The sequence below is a fragment of the Perognathus longimembris genome, chromosome 23 (genome assembly GCF_023159225.1).
Source record: "Perognathus longimembris pacificus isolate PPM17 chromosome 23, ASM2315922v1, whole genome shotgun sequence".
Taxonomy (NCBI): Eukaryota; Metazoa; Chordata; class Mammalia; order Rodentia; family Heteromyidae; genus Perognathus; species Perognathus longimembris.
This window is the reverse complement of record NC_063183.1, coordinates 16,458,170-16,474,095: the sequence shown is the minus strand read 5'-3', so window position 1 is coordinate 16,474,095 and position 15,926 is coordinate 16,458,170. Positions and strand designations below refer to the sequence as shown.

General features: G+C 56.9%; 3 protein-coding genes across 4 annotated transcripts; 1 reads left to right on the top strand and 2 right to left on the bottom strand.

Annotated features, from left to right (window-relative positions):
* Positions 1 to 2,030: 2,030 nt before the first annotated feature.
* On the bottom strand, positions 2,031 to 6,292 carry Msrb1 (methionine sulfoxide reductase B1). 2 transcript variants are annotated; one of them, XM_048332457.1, is made up of 4 exons: positions 6,101 to 6,236; positions 4,151 to 4,299; positions 3,742 to 3,856; positions 2,031 to 2,876 (listed from the first exon to the last, which is right to left on the bottom strand). In XM_048332457.1, the coding sequence occupies exons 1-4, from the start codon at positions 6,153 to 6,155 to the stop codon at positions 2,845 to 2,847; spliced, it is 351 nt and encodes a 116-aa protein (XP_048188414.1). In that variant the 5' UTR covers positions 6,156 to 6,236; the 3' UTR covers positions 2,031 to 2,844. The 2 variants fall into 2 exon arrangements, with proteins under 2 accessions (XP_048188414.1, XP_048188415.1); XM_048332458.1 differs by lacking the exon at positions 2,031 to 2,876 and having other exon boundaries at positions 3,744 to 3,856; positions 4,183 to 4,299; positions 6,101 to 6,292.
* Positions 6,293 to 6,641: 349 nt separating this feature from the next.
* Rpl3l (ribosomal protein L3 like) lies at positions 6,642 to 12,965 on the bottom strand. The gene is made up of 10 exons (XM_048332452.1): positions 12,885 to 12,965; positions 12,260 to 12,452; positions 11,181 to 11,349; positions 9,487 to 9,622; positions 8,369 to 8,555; positions 8,081 to 8,241; positions 7,811 to 7,912; positions 7,344 to 7,439; positions 7,021 to 7,140; positions 6,642 to 6,764 (listed from the first exon to the last, which is right to left on the bottom strand). The coding sequence occupies exons 1-10, from the start codon at positions 12,885 to 12,887 to the stop codon at positions 6,708 to 6,710; spliced, it is 1,224 nt and encodes a 407-aa protein (XP_048188409.1). The 5' UTR covers positions 12,888 to 12,965; the 3' UTR covers positions 6,642 to 6,707.
* A 1,200-nt stretch (positions 12,966 to 14,165) lies between these two features.
* On the top strand, positions 14,166 to 15,921 carry Ndufb10 (NADH:ubiquinone oxidoreductase subunit B10). Its single transcript, XM_048332498.1, has 4 exons — positions 14,166 to 14,408; positions 15,226 to 15,364; positions 15,467 to 15,606; positions 15,742 to 15,921. Exons 1-4 carry the CDS (start codon positions 14,261 to 14,263, stop codon positions 15,849 to 15,851), a joined length of 537 nt encoding a protein of 178 aa, XP_048188455.1. The 5' UTR covers positions 14,166 to 14,260; the 3' UTR covers positions 15,852 to 15,921.
* Positions 15,922 to 15,926: the final 5 nt, after the last annotated feature.

Sequence of the window (15,926 nt, the reverse complement as noted above, 5' to 3'; positions counted from 1 at the left end):
ATTAACTATGATAAGCCCCTCCTCTCTGAGGGCCTGGCTCCTGATAATGAGACTGGGGACACGTAACAGGGGTTGTGGCACAAGAAGGGGCTTCGGGAGGCTGCTCCCCCATTCCAGCACCTGAGCACCTCTGACTCTCTGCCTTGGGGACAAGACCAGAGGGGAAAGGTGTCTGTGGTCCCACTTTCCAGAACCTGGAGGTTTGCTTGTGGTGACTGGTGGACACAATGATTACAGAGAAGGGTCAAGGCCAAGGCAGACCAGATTCACGGGGTCAGAAATAAATCATGAAAAAAGTCCCTTCAGAAGGGAGAGGAGAGAGAGGGCTCATCTTAACAGCCACAGCCAGGGCCACACAGCCACAGGGAACCACAGTGACCCAAGTGCCAGCCTCTGACTGAGACTGTGCCCAGTGAGCTGTGGCCAATGGCTCTGGGGAGCTCTTTGGCCTGGACAATGAGATCTCCAGGAGGACAGAGGGGACTGGTATGTGTCTACCCACCGGTGGCCCAGAGAGGTGCCGTCAATGGAGGGAAGGAAATACGGGGGGGGAGGGGCTCAGGGCTTCTGGAAGGATTCTGACAGTAGGGAGGGACTGGGGAGGAAGGAACAGTGAACACTGGGTGCATCACTCTAGAAAGTCACAGGTGTAGGGTCTGGGGGGCAGGGTTGTAGATAATGAAAACATCATGATACATAGCACTGACCACTGAAGTGTGTCCCCCCACCACAGCCCCAGTAGCTCTGTGGAGGGGTGTTCCCCACCCCATTACTATCTTACATAGATGACCGGCTGGCAGAGGGGGAGGCAGGTTGGGCTAACAAGGAGCAGTCTGATCTGTAGCAGGGAGAGATGGGGGCAGAGGAACAGAGACCAGCAGGGGTGTAACTTCAGCCTCCAGGCCTAGGGCAGTCCGGGGCCCAACCTGGGGAGAGGACTGGGGAGGGGGCTTCAGTGCAGATGGACCCCACCCAGTGACCTGGTAAGAGGGCTGGCACTTGCCCGCATTTGGGAGATCCTGCCTGTATGTGCTCTGCCAAACATGTCCACCTTTCCTATCCTGCTGCTTCCCTTTCCCCCAACTGTCTTGCTTCCTTGGCCTCAGGAAGGGGCATGGACCCAAAGGCGCCCCCTGCACAGGTCATGCAGGCACAGAGATAACAGATCACAGGTGAGGCTGGTCCACTCAGTGCCCCCAGTGGCAGCTCCAGGCAACTGCAGCCCACTGTGCTGGGGGCCTGTGTGTTATGAGTGCCCCCTGCCGGCAGGCCCTGGGCCAGCACCTGGACCAGAGCAAGCAGAGGCCACCTTGGGCCTCTTCCTATGAAGGCTGGGGTCCCTTCTCGTTTGGCAACTACCTCACAATCAGGAGATTGCTCCACAACCCTGATAGACAGTGACTTGGGTACCTCTGGGAATGTGTTGGTTTGGAGCGAGCATCCAGTGCTCCCCGAAGGATCTCAGTGCTTCTTTTCCCCAATGCATAGTCACCCTAGGACAAGGCTACAGCCCTATAGACAAGGCTAGATTAATATTAACTGAGGTTTCCATCTCAAGGCTGCCTGGCCTCCGCTTCAATCAGGCTCTGGGTCTCTAATCCAGCAGGGGATTGATGGGGGACACAGTTGTTCCCGGATTCATGTTAGTCTTGTTTCTTGGATGGACATTCATTCAGTCTAGGCAGGGGTCAGGCCCCCATTCCACCACTCCAGGTCTGAGTGCAGGTGGGACTGCCAGCTCTCCTGGTAGCTCTTGGTCCCTTGTCACTTGGTCCCTGCCACTGTGGACTCTAGTGACTTGCAATGACTCAGCTTCCTCAACCCAGTGGCGATGGGTTGCACTTTCTCACTACTCTGTCTCCTAGGGTTCACCACCCCCCAGGCCCCATTTTGCAAACAGCTGCATCCCCAACACAGAGCCATAAATATCTTCAGGCCAAGTAAAAATAACATCAAGTCCTGATGTTCATCCTCACATTCTGGATGTTAACAAAGAAGCAGGCTAGTGCTGGAGCACGGCTCAGTGGGGCTCAGTGGTAAGAGCACTAGCCAGCCATGTGTGGGGCCAGGGCTCTCCTTTATTGATTTCCACCTGATTACTCCAGGACTTGAGCTGGGAGGCAGTCTTCAGCCTCCCCCCACCTCCCATGGGAAGAGTGTCCGGGCACACCCAGCAAGGCACAGGAGACAGAACTTGAGACACCTCTACAGGTGTGGACTGAGGCCGATGACCCCAGGGCAGCTGCACCAATCAGGTAAGGAAGCAACAGTTACTTCCCCAAATCCGAATGAGGCAAGCTGAACCAGCAGATGGTGAAATAGGGCTCAGATTTCTCCGCTGTCCCATTGGCCCGCTCCTCCTACAGGCCACAGATTGTCACCACCCTGGCTGCCCTATGAGGATTTTGCCAGAGCAGATCATGCAGTGACCAGGGCTGGAGGGGCTGGCCCAGGCAGCCATGTTTGCCTTCCTCCTCCCACAACAGGCAAGGGAAAGCACAGCACTGGGGTGAAGTCCAGGCATTGGAATTGGTCTCCATGGCAGGGGGGAGGGGGAGATGGGGGGGGTGCAGTGCAAATAGCCAGGGAGGAAACAGCAGGAATACATGGGGCATATAATTCTCCTGGAAACTGTGTGAACTTGAAGCCAAAAAAGCCATTGGCTCAGCCCAGGGCCCCTGCAGGTGCTTTGTGCAAGGAGATTCTCTTCAGAGCTCAGGCTTGTGGGCCTTTCTGATGTTTCAGCCACCCCTGCCCTGCCTCCCTATCCGAATGCCTAGAATTCAATGCCAAGATGGTATAGCCTCCACGAGTCCAGCTGGGGTGGGGTTGGAAGCTGCCCACCTATTGCCCCTGGGCAGCAGAAGTTTCTTTGCCTGGAAAAAAAAGAGAGAGAAAACAAGATGGCATTAACTCATTCTTTGGACAGTAGGCAAGCTAGAGGGCACACATATGGATCCCTGAAATCTACAGGACCCATAGTGGTTTTGTCGTACAGAACAATGAAGGTGGAGACAAACATCACCTCAGGCTCATCACTGACCCCCACACAGGCCCGTACTACTGACAGTTCCATGGTGCAGAGCATGAAAACAGGGATAAGGGACGGGGTAACCCTGGGGACAGCGAGATTAGAGCTGGACTTGGGAGTCACAGAGCATGGGGAGGGGTGAACACATGTGCAGACAGCGTGAAGACGCGTGAGGACCCCGAGAGCGGAGAGCCACAGGCCAGAGGAGGCTGTGGAGACAGAATACAGACAGCTCGAAAATGACACCAGTGGCCACTGCTGAGAACATGGCTGGGGGAACAGGTCCACCAAACTGTTACTATGAGAACACTGCTTGGGGCACCGAGCTGATACTGTGTGCTGCTCCAAAGAGCACAGCCTGCCACGCCACTGTCCTCAGTTGACTAGGAAGGGGGCTCTGCGACCACAGCCACTGTGCAGAGGGGGGCAGGCTCAGAAGCTGACTGTGGTGTGAGGGACACTCAGCCACACAAACCACGCTCTCAGACTCCACTCACTACTACAGTAGCTTTGGCCACACTCCCTGACATGACTGGGTGGGACACTCAGATCGACCAGAGGACATTCACCCTGTTGTCCCTGATGTGACACAGTAAATGGACCAGCACAGGCAGGATGTGCCCTCCTCCACCCCCAACACCTCCCCCCCCAACACCTCCCCAGGGACCATGGGGCAGTCCCCATACCCACAATGTCGCCCCCACGCTCACCTTTAGGGATGAACTTCAGGGAGCTGCTGAAGATTCAAAATCGGGACTGCCCCCTCGTGGGGCCGTCGTTCAGGAACTCGTGGCCCAGCCCATTGCCACACCTGCCACAAGAAACCTGAGAAGACAACACGGCCTCATGAGTTTCAGGGTCACAGAGGCCACAGCAATGCCCTTCCCGCCCCTGGTGGATGGTGTTTCTCCCATCTGCCCAATTCCCAAGCTAGCTGGAGCTTCTGAAGGGAATCTGCCCTGCTGCCCATGCTCTGCCAGGACACCAGGCTCGGTGGTGGAGCCTGAAAGCCTGAAACAGCCTTGAAGGCCCACCCATTTTAGGGGAGCAGAGGAAGGAAGACATGACTGGCTCTCTGGGCCTCCTGGGTCAGCCCCCAACCTAGCCACTGCCACCCACCTTCAAGGCTTCAGGGCGATGGTGCTCCGGACGCTTGGCCACGCTGTCTGCATGAATAGTCTCAGTGAAGGCTGGCCACGGAGATGAGTGTGCATACTTGGAGCGACTGGAGAAGAGCTCATAGCCACACTTGGCACATACATAGACACCTGGGCCAGGGGAGTCAAAGCAGAGGCCTCAGCTCCAGCTTGTTGGGGGCAAGTACCCTGATGCTTGGCCCAGATGTGCTCTTCCCACTCATGAGGTCAGTGCTCAGAGGCCCTGCTGGCTCGGGGGGACACATGGCACTGAGCTCACATTTCACGCTGGTTTCATCCATGCTCTCAACAACCCACTTCCACTTTACATGTCAGCAAGAAGAGGTGTGATGTTGCAGATGCCCAGAAAAAAGTGTGTGGCCAGATAGACCTGTATTCTCCACTCTTGCAGGACCCACAGGGAAGCCCTGATGTGACCACCTGCCCCCCCCCATTGCCAAATGGCCACCCACGAAGACCCTGGACTGAACCTCCAGTCAGGGAGAGAACGGTCCCAGCAACAGACCTCCAAGTGGGGTGCTGTGGCTTACACCTGTTATCTCAGCTACTTGGAGACTGAGATCTAAGGATCACAGTTCAAAGCTAGCCAGGCAGAAAAGTCTGAGAGACTCATCTCCAATTAGCCACCTAAAACCCAGAAGTGTAGTGGTAGCTCAAACGGTAGGGTTGCCAGCCTTGAGCAAAAAAGCTTTTAAGTGCCCAGGCCCTAAGTTCAAGACCCCATGTTGCCTCCTCCCTCCCAAAAAAAGAGGCATCCAGGTCATCAGGATGTCCAGAGAGACAAGGGCAGGGGTCGCCGGGTTTTTTTCTATCCGCAAAACATCACTCTGGGGTACAGGGACAGAGAAGGTTACAAAAATAAGTTGCACCACTGCTTGAAAGAATAAAAACAGGAACCTCCAGGGGTACTAAGTCATCCCCCACCCAAAACCTGAGGACAGCCTTCCTGAGGTCTGTGACCTGCCCAGCCTTTACCAGGAACTTGAGAAGGAAGCAAAGAACCAGGAGTGCAGTCTACAGCATGGCAGGGCACCAGGACTCTACAGACAGAGGGGGAGGCTTTGCCCTGGTGAGCCTGTGTCATAGCTACACACCTACAGAAGCCCAGTGTCATAGCCCAGCTCCCTAAAGGAGTGACACCCAACAGCTTCTACCCCTGAGACGCCCATGTCCCAGTCTTGCCTATGAATATAGTTTGTTTTTAGTGGGGAAGTGGGGTGTGGGTGAGTGTGAATTCAAGTCCTTCCTATTCTTGCTCAACTTTTTCCCCTCATGGCTGGCACTAGAGCTCTGACTCCAGTTCCTAAGGATGTGTTTTTTTTTTACCAAATAAGTCCATTGTCAGGAGAGCTCGGCTAGAAAGGGGCTAGCCAGCATTTTTCACAGCTAGGACCCAGAGCTGAGAGCTGGCCCAAACCATGCCACCCAGACTAAACAAAGTTCACTGGACATTGGCAGGGGCTGGGTGACTGGCACCCGTGATTTCTGGGCAGCACATTCAGATCTGAAGGGGACAATTAATACCTGTCCATCACTCCAGAAATCTTTGAAGGGGAAATGGCTGGGGTAACACCCGGCACTGCCCTGGCCCAGATGTTTCATGGCTTCCCTCTGCAGTTCAAACACCCCCCGCCCCCGCCCTCCACAGTACTCAGCCCCGCAAGTCCTCCAGAAAAGGGCCACGTACTGACCCTCTCTCCTCCCTTGCCGCCCCTCCCGTCAGGTCCGGATCTTCCAGGGCCCCCAGGCCCTCCCCGAGTCCATTCCTCAGGTTCCCGATATTCCCGGGCCCCAGGCCCTCCCGGTCCATTCCCTCCTAGCGGCCACGCTTAGGGGCCTCGGTGGGCTCAGGGGCCCCACTTAATGCACACCCCCACCCCCAGCCCTCCCATCCGGAGACCGCAGGCTGGACCTGGCTCAAAGTGGTTCTGGAAAACTTCGCCCCCAAAGAAGCTGCAGAACGACATGGCGCCACCGGGACCGCCGCCGCGGGTGCCGGAGCAGACCTGCGGACTCGGGACCCGAGACCGGCTCCGGACCGCCCCTCCCCTCCAGAGAGCCAATCGCCTCGCGACCTGCCCTACGCCCCGCCTCCACCGATGCCACGCCCTCCCCCGAGGACCAGGTTCCGGTTTCCGCCACCAGGAGGCCCCGCCCCCTCCCGAGGGCCTGTCAGATTCCGACTTCCCAGCAGACCCCGCCCTTCGACACACACCCCGCCCGTCACGAGCTCCCAAGGACCATTCCTGAGCCTTTTCCTAGAAGCCCCGCCCCCGGCACTTAGGCCCGCCCCTCCGCTCGCAGCCGCGGAGGCCCGGGTGGATCCCGCGGGGCGGCTGCGGGACCACGGGACCGCCTCCTCCCCACCCCTGCCACCGCCCCCGAGCTGAGCCCTGTGCGGCCAGCTCTCGCCTGGCGTTTCCGAGCCTCGCACCCTGGTAGACATAGGGAAGTGCTGCCTCGGGATTTTATTTCGGGACCGGCGGGGCAGGGCCGGGGAGGGGCAGGCGGGGTTGAGCCTAGAGGTCCCCCGCCGTCTCCTGCTTCTCCTTCTCCAGATGCTTCTTCTGGGGGCCCTGCGTCGGATAGGGGCAGGAGGAGGGTTAATCACAGTCTGTCCTGGAATGCAACCCCTGATCAGAGCCACCCAGGACCAGCCAGCCCTGCTGGACTCCTGACCTACCCCCCACCCCGATGGCCCAACCAGGGATGACCCCACCATCCAGGGCAGGCCAACCCTGCTGGACCCCTGCCCCACCCCCAGCGGCCCAGTCTGGGGTGATCCCTGCCCCCTTCCGTGGCCCAGCCTGGGGGTAGCCCTGGAGTGCACACCATGAAGGCTCTCTTCTCTGCTGCTGTCTGGAAGCGTCCATGGCCAAACTTAGAGGTGGTGTCAATGAACTTGAGCTCGATATTTTCCAGTGCTTGTCGGCTGTGGTGCACCAGGAGAGACTGGGGGACCACAGGAGAGGAGGTGTGAAGGCCAATGACTCCCCCATCCCATCCCATCCACTCCCCGTTCACCTCCAGTTCACTCAATCCTGCCAGACCCCTCCCTCTCTGCCCCCACCACCCTACCCACAGCAGGCTGGAGGACAGGACAAGATGGCCCAAGGTTGGGTCCCCAGGACCCCAGTCCACCATGCTGTGCTGACCTTCCTCAGCGTGATGACCCGCTTCTTTGTGCCTGCGATGCAACCCTTCAGCATAACGAAGTCATTGTTGACTTCCCCATAGTGTGGGAAGCCACCCTGAGAAAGGGGAGAAGGACAGGTCAGGACCAGGCCAAGCAAGATCAAGGGCTGAGGCTGGGATGCCACTGGGAGCCCTGGGAGAATTCCCCATGCAGGGCTGTGTTAGGAGGAGCACTGTGCTCAGCCTCCAGGTGCAGGGGTGACACCCTCATGCTTGAACACTGATGGGGGCCTTGTCTGAGTTGCAAGCTAACTCCTTTTCCTGCATTATCTCACTTAACAGCCTAGAATCCTAGTTACAACCTGGCCCTTGAGCTCACACTGGCTGTGGGGCGCATACCTCCCGCTCCTGGGGCAGAATAGCACCCAGCTGGGCCTGAGCCCCCTCTGTGCCAAAACCCCAGAGCAGCCTGGCTGCCCACACTCACAAGTGGAGTGATGGACTTGTCTGTCACATCGTAGTTGGTGGATGCATTGTTCCTGACCACCTTCCCATCCTCCATGTGCAGCCCCCGGCCGATGCGATAGATCTGCCAGGAGAAGGAGGCACAGTTGTGGCCAGTGTATGTCCAGGATGTCCATGCCTGACCGCACTGGGTTGTGACTCAGGCACTGGTGGGGGTGTTTTGTCGCCCGGGCAGTGTCCGTCGGACACTAGTGCTACCCAATGGCGTCCCCTCCCCAGGCTGCGGACGCACCTTCTTGTTGAGCTCCGTGCGGTGATGGTAACCCTTCTGCCCAGCCCGGGCGATGGAGCAGCCCACGCGGGCTGGGTGCCAGGCACCGATGCAGGCCACCTTGCGCAGCCCCTTGTGTGTCTTCCGAGGCAGTTTCTTGGTGTGCCAGCGGCTAGTGACCCCTATGGGCGGCCAGGGCCAGTGGCTGAAAGGCCTGTCTCATTGCCACCTGGCAGCTTCTCTGGGGCTGGCACCCCAACCCCCTCCAGGTAGCCATCTCAGGGGGCCGCCACCCCTGCCAAGCCCTACCTTTGACACCACGGCCCTTGGTGACTGCGATGACATCAATCACCTCGCTCTGGCTAAACACGGTGTGCACCGGCACCTGCTTCTCCATCCGGGCCTGCGCCCAGGCCACCTTCTCAGCCACCGTGCCACCATTGAGCTGGATCTCCATGATGTGGGCCTTCTTCTGCCGGAAGGGCAGCAGCTTCATCTGCAGGACGAGGTGAGGTAGTCAGCTCACCTGGTGGACACCCCAGCTGTGGGCTGTTGTCTATGCCAGGCACCAATGGTACAGCAGGGAAGAAGAGGCAGGCAGGGGAACAGACAGTTGGGGGGACAGAAGTCACTGTTGGAGATGGCCTGATGGGCTGGGGGCGGGGGAGGGTACTTCAGATAGAGTGATGAAGCACTGACTCCGAGAAGTGAAGTGACACGAATGGCAGGAAGGAGCCAGGGAGCATTTTAGACAAAGGAACCAGCATGGGAAAGGAGGTCAGTGTGAACAGATGGCAGAAGGAGGGTGGCCAGGCCAGAGAAATGTAGGCCGGAGCCTCGTCTCTAAGTGCAGGTCAGACAGAGGTGGCAGCCAGCAGCAGGACTCCAGCTGACATGGAAGGGCCAGCATACAGGGAGGTCATGGGAGCAACAAGACTTAGATCACAGTGTAATGCTCAGGAAGGATTTATGGATCCTGGAGCCCAACAGCATGGTCCTTGTCCTAGGCCTCCGCCCCATGGTGGTAGAGTCTGCCCTGGAGATGGGCATGAAGCCATGATTCACCCACCAACCACCAGTCTGAGAGTACCCAGGGGCCTAGAGAAGTCTTCCCCCAACACCTAGGACTGTTCCAGAATTACCTCCAGCCCACAACACACAACAGCCCACACAACACCAGACCCCAGGTGAGGCTGGCCTTCAGGCTGAAGCTCTGAACCCTTCAAGTATTTCAGGGCCTTCTTTAGCAGAGGGGCACCGCCAGTGGCCTGCAGTTTGCAGCTGTCAGTGACACTGACTGACACTGGACATCCCATCCTGGGACTGTGGTGGCCAGCCCCTGGGCCTGTGCCCAAGGCTCCGGGTATTTTTAGGTTGACATTTGTCAGGCTCCTGGAAGTTGCCAAGGGGGGAATGGGGAGACTGACCTGGGTGTGGACAATGACCCGAATGACCTTGCAGTACTTCTTCATGGCAGCGAAGTCTTTCTGGAGCTGCTTTTTGCCAGCAGTGTCCCGCCACCTCTTGCAGGCCTTGGTGAAAGCTTTTTTCTTGCTCTTGTGCCTGCGCCACATACAGGAGGCACTCAGAGGCTCCCAGAGCTGATGCCCTGGCCACGCAGTCCACCAAGCTGATGCCCCTTGTCCTGGGACCTCCCCTGAGGCTCTGGTTGGCTCCATGTACCATCCCACCCCACCTCCCTCTTTGAAACTCAGTTTCCTACATCCTGTACAGCGGGAGCCCTCCCAGCCACTGTAGTCCAGGAGGCAATCCTGCCTGCCACACCTTTTCTTTTTCTTTTTCTAAACAGGGTCTCAATATGCAGCCCAGGCTGGCCTTGACCTTGACAGTGCCAGGATTAAAGGCATGGGCTATCATGCCCAGCTTTGATAGCATTTTTTTTTTTTTTGGCCAGTCCTGAGGCTTGGACTTTTTGCTCAAGGATAGCACTCTGCCACTTGAACCACAGTGCCACTTCTGGCCATTTTCTGTATGTGTGGTGCTGGGGAATTGAACCCAGGGCCTCATGTATACCAGGCAAGCACTCTTGCCACTAGCCCATATTCCCAGCCCTTTGATAGCATTTCTAAAGCCAGTAGTGGGTGCAGCGAATAAGTCTTATGCTGCGGGCCTGGCATACATAATGTCTAACCCTCACCTGAATCTGGAAGGTGGAAAATATCATCCCCACTCCAGAGAGGAAGAAACTGAAGTTCATGGAGATTAAAGGCCCTGGACAAGAGGCAAATGCATGGTAGGAGCAGCAGAAACAGGACAGCTGACATTTTGCTGGTCAGGTGCTCTGTGCCAAACATTCTGCTCTCTTCACCTACCCCATCCTTGGGGCAGCCCATGCAGTGGGGCTCCTCATCCTCTGCAGAGGGACTAGAGAGGCTGGCCAGCTGACCCTGGGCACCGAGGCCATGCTGACTGGAGCCTACACTCAGCACCCCTCATAGAGGGTCAGTGGTGTGCAGTGCCCAGGTCTCCATCAAGTGGGAACTGTGGAGGATAGGAGAGGCTCCTTGGGCAGGTAGGCCTTTCCTATCAGGATATAGTGCCAGGGAATATAGAGGCCGGGGAATGCCTTTCTTTCTGTGTACAAAAGCTTCATGGTTCCTCTTCTCCTTTTCACCTGGGCTGCTAGGAAGCTCGGTCAACTCTGCAATTTCAACAGATTAGATTGCAATATCTTCTTCCTTTTTCCTTGATCACAATTTCCTCTCCGGTACTTTATTTTTTCATTTTGTTTTGTTTTTGTTTTTGCCAGTCCTGGGCCTTGGACTCAGGGCCTAAGCACTGTCCCTGGCTTCTTTTTGCTCAAGGCTAGCACTCTGCCACTTGAGCCACAGCGCCACTTCTGGCCGTTTTCTATATATGTGGTGCAGGGGAATTGAACCCAGGGCCTCATGTATACGAGGCAGGCACTCTTGCCACTAGGCCATATCCCAGCCCCCTCCTCTCCAGCACTTTAATATGTGTTCATTTCCACTGAAGTGAGGACACACACACACATGTGTGTGCACACACACACACTTACTACCTTCCACACGGTGCAACCACCTCTCCTCCCGCCCAATCACCCCCTCATTCTAGCAGGGGGCTTGTGCTAGGGACTCACCAGTCCTTGTAGAAGCGGCGGCGGCACTCATCGCTGAGGTGTTCTGCAAAGATGGTCTTGAAGCTCCGCAGACCTCGTGGGGTGGCTACATAGCCCACCACACCCACCACCACCAGTGGCGGCGTCTCCACAATTGTCACTGCCTCCACCTCCTCCCGCTTGGAAATCTCTGGATGAAACCCAGGGACAGGGAAGTAAAGGGGAGGTCCTGAGGCCCATGGGAAGGGAGCAAAAGAGCCAGCCACAGGGGCTGGGAATATGGCCTAGAGGTAAAAGTGCTCGCCTCATATATGTGAAGCCCTGGGTTCGATTCCTCACCACCACATTTATAGAAAATGGCCAGAAGTGGCACTGTGGCTCAAGTGGCAGAGTGCTAGCCTTGAGCAAAAAGAAGCCAAGGAAAGTGCTCAGGCCCAGAGTCCAAGCCCCAGGACTGGCAAAAAAAAAAAAAAGAGCCAGCCACACTAGGTGACCCAGGAAAGCACAAGCACTGGCTGGTGGGCAAAGAGGCCACCCTGCAAAAAGCATCCTGGCTGGTGTGCATGTGAGCGCGTGCGTGTGTGTGTGTATCTGTCCTGGGGCTTGAACTTAGGGCCTGGGCCCTGCCCCTGAGCTGCTTTTTGCTCAAGTCTAGCACTCTACCTCTTGAGCCACAGCGCCACCTCCGGCTTTTTCTGTGTACGTGGTGCTGAGGAATTGAACCCCCGGCTTCATGCATGCAAGGCAAGCACTTTACCACTAAGCCACATTCCCAGCCCCTCATCCTGAGTTTTAATAACAGAAGATGCAATTTTATGAGTTCTAGCAGCCTCTGGAAACCCCCACAATTTTATGGCGATTGCTGCCTAGGCTGCCATGAAGCAAAATGAAAGACATTTTAAAAATGAAAGAAAAGGCTGAGAATGGGGTTTAGGCCTCGGCTGCTCTGTGCCTCTGTCTCCTCATTTGTAGGGGTGGCAGTGCTCGGTGAGGGGCCGGTGCTACCCCTGTTCTGACTGACTCCTCTGGGCTCACACCTGGAAGGCTGTACACAGCTATACGCACACACACATGCACACACGCGTGCAGCAGTGACTCACTGAGGCCGGGCCGGTGCACCTCACGCAGAGTGTGTGTCATGCCTGCCTTGTAGCCCAGGAAGGCGGTGAGGTGCACGGGCTTGCTGGGGTCGTCCCGGGGCCATGTCTTCACCTTGCCCCGGTGCCGGCGACTCCTCTTGTGGGGCAGGAAGCCCAAGTGCCCGTGTCGAGGGGCAGAGAACTTCCGGTGGGACTGGGTGAGGGGACCAAGAAAGAGGATTTCAGAGCCAGTGGCTCCCACGGGGCAGCAGCAAGATGAACCCACTGCCCAGATCTGGAAAGTGGGCGAGAGTCCTTGGGTAGAGGTGGGTGGGTCCCCAGGGCTTCCCACTCAGCTAAGGAAGGGATATGGAGAAGGGTCGAGATTTAGAGGGGGAAGCCTCCATACTCCCAAGCCTCCTGCTACTGGGGGCTTGGGAGAGGCCCACCCAGCGAGGCAGAGTGAACCCTGCACCCAGACCAGGTGGCCCTCTTGCCCTTTCTCTGTCAGCAGCCCAGCCCTGGCCCTTCATACCTCCTAAACGTCCCTTCCAGCCCCAAGGATTGTCCCTGCGGGAGGATGTCAGTGCTGTCCCCCCGCCCCTTCCCCAGAAATGCCAGTTTGCTGGGGTTCCAGCCCACTGACCATGGCAGTAGTCCCCGCAGTCAGGAAGGGGCCTCCTCACCACAAGCCAGAGGTCGAGTGAGGGCCAGGACACACAGCAGCCAGATCCCAGATTTAGCCCCTGGCAGGAGCGCTCTGTCAGTCCCTGCGGCCAGCATGGTCTCCAGTGCCAGGAATGAGCAGAGGCAGGGCACTGGATGGGCAGTCTGGAGTGGAGACACCTGGATCCAGGCTGGCACTTCCTTCCTCTGTGGTCTCAAGCCATCCTCCCTCCTGAGCCTCTGGCATAGCAGAGATGTGCCCCATGATACCCAGCTAGCTTATTTCTAATAATGTGGCTCTAAGGACATCTTGTCTCATCGCTGTGTAATCTCAGAGTTCTTCAGGGCCTATGACAGCACTAAAGGAAGGTGGATTTTTTAATTGCTGCATACTTGAGATCCGTTGATCTGTCAGTTTGTAATCTGAAGATCTGATGTTTGTTTCTGCGATTTTAGATTCTACAGCACATTAGGACCAATGGCTCTGTGCCTCTGGCCTCTTGACACTGGACAGAAAGTGATGAATGACCTCCCTGGACACCAGCCAGGGTGGACATGATGGTTGGCAGCCAGCACAGCTATGGTCAGTTGGATGTTCTGGTGCCTAGGTCCACCATAGAAATAACAGGAGCTGTCCAGAGCACCCTGTGTGGGTGTGGGGTGGAGAGGCTGCCTCTCCCCTGACTGCTTCCTTCTCCACTAAGTTAACTAGCATCAGCCAGCTCATGAGGAGCCTTGACAGAGGCTGGAGGGCCAGAGCAGGCTGTAGGGGCTCGGCAATCCTGGAAGTCTTCCTGGAGGAGCAGAGTGTTTGCTGTTTCATATTACTTGTCAATTTATTTCTTGTGTGTTGTCTACCTACCTGTGTAGCTTAGCACAGTTACCAATTCCGAAAAGGCAGGCAGGGGCTAGGAATGTGGCTTAGCGGCAGGATGCTTACCTAGCATGCATGAAGCCCTGGATTCAATTCCTTAGCACCACATAAACAGAAAAGGCCGGAAGTGGCGCTGTGGCTCAAGAGGTAGCGTGCTAGCCTTGAGCAAAAACAAGCCAGGGACGGTGCTCAGGCCCTGAGTTCAAGGCCCAGCACTGGCAAAAAAAAAAAAAAAAAAAAAAAACCTGGCGGGTGCAATAACACAAGTGCCACCAGGGGACGAGCAAGAGAACGAGACCGAGCCTCAATCCCGTGGTGCTTCGCGGCGGCTGCTCTTTCCCTCCACCAACCCCCCAACCCCCGCGCAAGCGCAGTATCCGACCCGCCGCGCCTACGCCTGCGCACTGCGGCGCCTGGGCCGCGGCGTCCTCCGGTCACCGACCCGCGATTCCCGTCGCCGCTGTCCGCACCCGCCCGCAGCCATGCCGGACTCCTGGGACAAGGATGTGTACCCCGAGCCCCCGCGCCGCACGCCGGCGCCCCCGCCGCACCCCTCGCTGCTCAACCCCATACCCTACTTGACGAAAGCCTTTGACCTCATCGTGGACCGGCCTGTGACCCTTGCGAGAGGTACCGGGATCCAGCCCGCCCCACCCGCCCCCAGGACGCCTTCCCGCCGCTGCCCGCGGTGCCCCCTAGCGCCCCCTAAACTTCAGGGGTCACCCCGGTCCCCGCCGTGGCCCCCAGCGCACGCTCTAGGGGGCCACCGCCACCATCTGCCTGCCCGCGGGGTCGGTAGCCTCCTCCGGGCCCAGGGCCGGCCCCGGGGCCGCGGCCGCAGCCGCTCGGCCCTACTCCCAAGTACCCGTCGCTTCATCCGTTTACTCAAGAGCATTTGCTCCAAGAACAGAACATTTGGGCGCGTAAGCCAGCTCGTTTCCCCCCCCCCCCAGTCCCCCCCCCCCCCCGCTGCTTCCCAGTGTTGGGATCACCACTGGTCACTGGTGGGTGGTTACAAAAATCTAGTTACTGGGATTTGTTGGGATTGCACACGCTGCCCGGCTTTACAGGCAGTTCTTTGGGTTGAGTGGAATTCTGGAAGCCGTTCTATGTGCGTGTATGAGCTTTGACCTCTACGAGCAGGTGCACTTGCCACAGGAGAGCTTTAGATCCATGATCAGAGCCAAGTTCTGCTAAGAGCAGAACTTGCCTACAGAAGGACTCATGGGGCAGGTGAGCTTGCAAAACTGGGTTTTGCGTGCTCTCCAGCTCCTTGTCTGCCCTTCGGGTTTGTTGGAAGCACAAGGCAGGATAATGCAGCTGAACTGCTGGTGTGGCCATGCCCTAGTAACCCAGACCCTCACCCAAGAAGTCCATGGACTATTATCAGGAAACCCACCCACAAAACTAAGCGTCAGCTGATTTGGGGTTTCCTCTTTGCATGTAGAGTTCATAGAGGAGCAGCATGCCAAGAACAAGCAGTACTACTACCACCGGCAGTACAGGCGTGTGCCAGATATCACTGAATGCAAGGAGAAGGACGTCATTTGCATGTATGAAGCTGACATGCAATGGAGAAGGGACTAGTAAGTGACCTGCCTGGCACATCTCACTATATCATTCCCTAAGCAATGAGGCAGTTCAGTCTGTTTCAGCCTTGTCCTAAAGACTCTTTTGTCTTAAAACAGCAAAGTTGACCAAGAAATTGTCAACATTATCCAGGGACGACTTAAAGCCTGTCAGCAGAGGGAAGGAGAGAGCTACAAGCAAAACTGTGCCAAGGAACTGGAGCAGTTTGCCAAGGTGGCCAAGGCCTACCAGGACCGATGTAAGCCTTCCTTGTCTGACCCAATGTAACCTTGTGGGCCACTAATGCCTCACTGCCAGCTGCCCCTCTTTTAACAACTAAGGAAAAGCTTATTGGGTTTCTTCTAACTGCACTGATGTGAACCTATCTTTCCAGATTTTGACCTGGGGGCCAATTATTCTGCTAGGAAGTGCTTGGCAAAGCAGAAGCAGAGGATGTTGGAAGAGAGGGCAGCTAAAAAAGCTGCTGCTGCTGCTGCTACCTGAGGGTTCCTGTGAGAAGCAATAACCTCCATTGACTCTTGTTGTATTGCTAAATAAAGCAACACAAACAGCCTCAGT